General features: G+C 62.9%; 1 protein-coding gene across 1 annotated transcript; it reads right to left on the bottom strand.

Moving 5' to 3' along the window:
* Positions 1-120: 120 nt before the first annotated feature.
* On the bottom strand, positions 121-4,333 carry ACBD4 (acyl-CoA binding domain containing 4). The gene is made up of 4 exons (XM_031063619.1): positions 4,196-4,333; positions 2,420-2,521; positions 1,471-1,577; positions 121-989 (listed from the first exon to the last, which is right to left on the bottom strand). Exons 1-4 carry the CDS (start codon positions 4,296-4,298, stop codon positions 405-407), a joined length of 897 nt encoding a protein of 298 aa, XP_030919479.1. The 5' UTR covers positions 4,299-4,333; the 3' UTR covers positions 121-404.
* Between the last annotated feature and the right edge of the window lie 24 nt (positions 4,334-4,357).

Below are 4,357 nucleotides of genomic sequence, written 5' to 3'. Positions count from 1 at the left end.
CGGGGGCCCCTGCCGTGGGCTGCCCACCCACAGGATGTCCCCAGGGCCGTGCACCACCGTGACACTGCCGTGGTGGTGGCAGTGGGTGGCCAGCCCACCAGCGGGGTGGGTGCTGTGGGTCACCTGGTGAAGGTGCCACCATGGGGCAGGACACCCAGGGCCAGGGCAGCTCCTCCCTGGCCACCCCCGGGCTCAGCAAAGGCTCCAAATCAGGCTGGCAAACCCCTGGATAATCCAGGCAGGGAGCAGGACACAGGCAGGGACTCACTGCCAGCCCTGGGGACAGCCCAGCCCGGCCCGGGGACAAGTTCACTGCCAAGGTCAGGCAGCCCGGAAGGGAACAGCAACAGGGGAAAGGGTGAGGCAATGGCACCAGTCCCACGGGTGAGGGTGGCAATGCCACCCTAGGGCAGCCTAGAGTGCCTGGGCACAGCACAGAGGGTGCAGTGGCACAGCTCAAGGCCTGGTGGTGCCCAGGTGAGTGGCACTGCTGTCCCCAAGGCCTCCAGGGCACAGGGCCCAGCTTCACCCCTGCCCTGCTGGGCACAGCTCACCCTTGGCACCACCCACACCCGAAGGACAAGGGGCAGGAGCTGGGCACGGGGAACCAGGGCCCTGCATCCTCCAAACTCAGACAATTCAGTACCACTGCAGGGAATGGGCAAAGGAGGGGCTGAGCTGCCTGGGGATGCAGACACAGGACACTTGTGGCTTCCTTCAGCTACCGAGCACCCAACTATGGGTGCTGGAGCCAAGCTCAGTCCTGTCCCACCCCCCAGCCCAGCCCATGGAGGTGGGCAGCAGCAGGAAGGGGCGCAGGGACAAGCTCTGCACCCACCTGTGTTGGAGCCCAGGGCTGGCAGGTCTGTGCTGCTGCTCCCCTCAGCTCTTCTGCCTTCGCCCCGCTCGCCCTGCCCAGCACTGAGGGGCTCTGGGGGCTCAGCCCCAGCCTGGGGGCTCTTTGGGGTGAGCCCCCGCACCTGCCCGGCCTGTGAGATGGGAGAGAAGGGCCCTGAGACCCCCACTCCCCTCCCAGGGCAGGGGGAGCAATGCCAGGGCAGCAGTGCAGTGCTTCTCTTGGGGTGGCATTTTTGGGGAGGCATTTTTGGTGGCATTTGTGGTTTGGGAGGTGACGTCTGAGGGGAGTGAGTGCCCAGATTTGAGGTGGAAAAAGAGGGGGGGGTTCCTTCCTCCTTCCACCAGACCCACAGGCCTCAGCATGGCATCCAAACATGGCAGGGGAATGATCCAGGTGGTGGCACCCATGTGGTGGAGCCTCACCACTGCAATGGGGGGGCTGGGGAGGCTCCTCAGCATCCCCCAGTGACAGGGACACGCTCCATGAATGACACAAAGCACGGAGAGGTGCAGGAGGGTGTCCCTGCTGGTTTTATCAGGCTCCCAGGCTGGTGGTGCCATGCAGAGTGGGCAGGGCAGGGGTGGCAAAGCCTCCAGCGCTTCCTCCATTACCTTCTCAGGCTCCATCTGCTCCAGGGTGTCACTGAACGTGTCCCCATCAGAGTCACTCGTCACCTGGGTCCCCTCGAGCGCCTCGGGGGCAGGAGCCAGCCCAGGTCCTGGAAGGGAAGCACAGGGCTGAGCCCCAGGCCGAGCCAGCCCAGGTCCTGGAAGGGAAGCACAGGGCTGAGCCCCGGGCAGGGCAGGGGTGCCCAGCTGTGTAGAGGGCACAGCTGGAACAGGGGATGAGCATGCCCAGGGCGAGGCTGGAGGGGAAAACCGAGGCACTGCAGGGGTGGGAGCAGCTCTGTTCACGTGGCCATGAAGCCAAGGACTGAATTTCCCCTTCTGCTGCCCACGGTGTCCCACTGGCACAACTCCCAGGGCCCCTGGGCAGCAGTGGCACAGGCAGGGACACTGCCCAGCTCCCTGGGCAGCACCCAAGGCTGGCACACTGGCACTCGCTCTGTGACCATATTTGCTCCTGGGGGAAGGCTGGAGCAGCAGCAGGAGGAGGAACCTCCCTGCAGCACCCTGCCCACCCCAGGGCACAGCTAGGGGCCCTCGAGGGGGGGAACAGAGAGGCAGGGGGTGAGAGAAGAGCCAGGGCTGAGGTGCCAACAGGGCTTGGTGCTGTGAATCCCAGTGCCAAGGAAGCAGCAAACGTGGCTTGAGCCACAGGAGAACATCCCCTTGTGGATCAGGGACCTTCCAGGGTGGTATTTCCCAGCCCATGGGGCACCAGCCTCCCCTTGTCCCTGCAGTTTAGCAGATCCTGGCCCCTGTGCATGGCAGGAGTGAAGCAGAGCCAACCCCACAAGTCCAGTGAGAGCTGGACCTGTGAGCTGGGCAGTGCCCAGAGCACCCAGGGCTGGAGCAGAGGTGCCAACAGCTCCATGGATGGATGGAGCCCCAGCCCTGGTTCTGCTGCACAGGGCTCTGCCAAGGCAGGGACACCAACCTGGCACGTGCTGCTGCCCAGGCACGGCGTCCCTGGGGCTCTCTGGAGCTGGGCTGCTCGCTGGCACATCCTGGCTGGGGCCATCCTGCTGCCCCTGGCTCTCTGCACAGAGGGAAAGGCACAGCTGGGTCATTTGGTGGCCTCAGTGGCACCAAATGTGTCCTGGCTGGGCTGGCCATGGAAATGCCAGGGAGGTGCCAGCAGCTGGCAGGGGAGGAGCCAGGTTTGTTTGCTGAGAGCCCAGGAACCCGCCTGGGCTCACCTGTGCACAACACCCTGCTCACCCAGGGGGGCCTGGGGTGTCCCTGTCCCCAAACCCCTGGGGCAGCAGGCAGAGGGTGGGTGACAGTGACAGTGCTGTCCCCTGGCAGGGCCCACAGCCCAGGGCACAGCCACAGTAACAGAGCCCAGGGCAAGAGGCGCTGGCTGGAGGAGCCTTGTGTGGCCAGCAGCACCCCAAGATCTGGCCCAGCAGCACCTCAGAACCTGGCCCAGCAGCACCCTGAGAGGTCCGGACAGGCCCCAGCCCTCCCCAGCACCCCGTGGAGCCCAAGGGGTTAATCCCAGCCAGGTTTCCAGCAGCCCCCAGGACTTTGCTCCCTGCTCCTGGGCAGGTGTGTGGCAACGCTGCCCTGCTGCTCCTTCCCTCACCCTCTGCTGTCCCCACTGTCCCCAGCCTGCCCTCGCCATCACAGGGGACACTGAGGGGGACAAGGCAGCTGCACCCCACACAGGGGTGGTGCCACTGCTCCCAAATCCTCCTCAAATTCCCAAAATCCTCCTCCCCATCCCCAAATCCTGCTCAGGGTGAGCTGTGACCCACAGAGTGTGGCTGCTGTCCCCTCCCAGAGCACCAGGCCAGACCTGGCTGCAGCCACCACGTTCACAAGGCTCTGCTGAAAGCCCCCATCCCCGGAGACCTGGTGGCACCTGCATCCATCCACACTTTGGGTTCCAAGTGCTGCTTTATAACTTTATATATAAATCAACAAACCCAAAGCTGCCCAGACCCCCAGCTCTGTGAGCTCTGTCACACACAGGGACACCAGAGTCACACACAGGGACACCAGAAGCTGCTGGAGGCACCTGCCAGGCTCCACACTCTGAAATTCCCTTTCTGCTCCACCAAAGCCGTGACTGCAGGGTCTGAAGGTGATTTGGGAACCTTTAACACAAATGACTCCACACCTTGAGGAGCTCAGTGCTTTGCACCTCAGTTCCAGCCACCTCGGGCTCGTTATTCCACCAGGTTTAGATTTAAATGACAATGTCACCTGTAAGGGACACTCCCAAGTGACAATGTCACCTGTAAGGGACACTCCCAAGTGGATAATGACCAGTTTAGACACAGCTTTTAAATTTCAGAGAAAAACCAAATCTGCCTTTTAAAGGGATTCAGCAGCAAAATGGAGAACAGAGCACCTGGGACACAGAGGGACACCGGTGTCACACACAGGGACAGCTCTGTCACACAAGGGGACACCTCTGTCACATAGAGGGACACCTGTGTCGCACACAGGGACTTCAGTGTCACACACAGGGACAGCTCTGTCACACACAGGGACAGCAGTGTCACACAAGGGCACACCTCTGTCACACACACAGGGACACCTGAGTCACACACAGGGGACAGCAATGTCATGCACAGGCATACCAGTGTCACACACAGGGACTCCAGTGTCATACACAAGGGGACACCTGTGTCACACAAGGGGACACCTGTGTCACACAGGGGGACACGGCAGCACCAGGGACACCGGGCACGGCCCCACTCACCCCCTGTGCTCCTGAAGAAGGCCTCGGGGGGCCGGGGCATGTCGTGGATCACCTCGTAGAGCGGCTCGAAGTAGCGGAACATCTCCTGCGTGCTCTCGTCCATGGGCACGGTGTCAATGACCTGCGGAGGCCGCGGCTGGGCACGGGCACCGGGCAGCACCG

The sequence above is a fragment of the Geospiza fortis genome, unplaced genomic scaffold (assembly GCF_000277835.1).
Source record: "Geospiza fortis unplaced genomic scaffold, GeoFor_1.0 scaffold373, whole genome shotgun sequence".
Taxonomy (NCBI): Eukaryota; Metazoa; Chordata; class Aves; order Passeriformes; family Thraupidae; genus Geospiza; species Geospiza fortis.
This window is presented reverse-complemented; position numbering and strand designations above follow the sequence as displayed.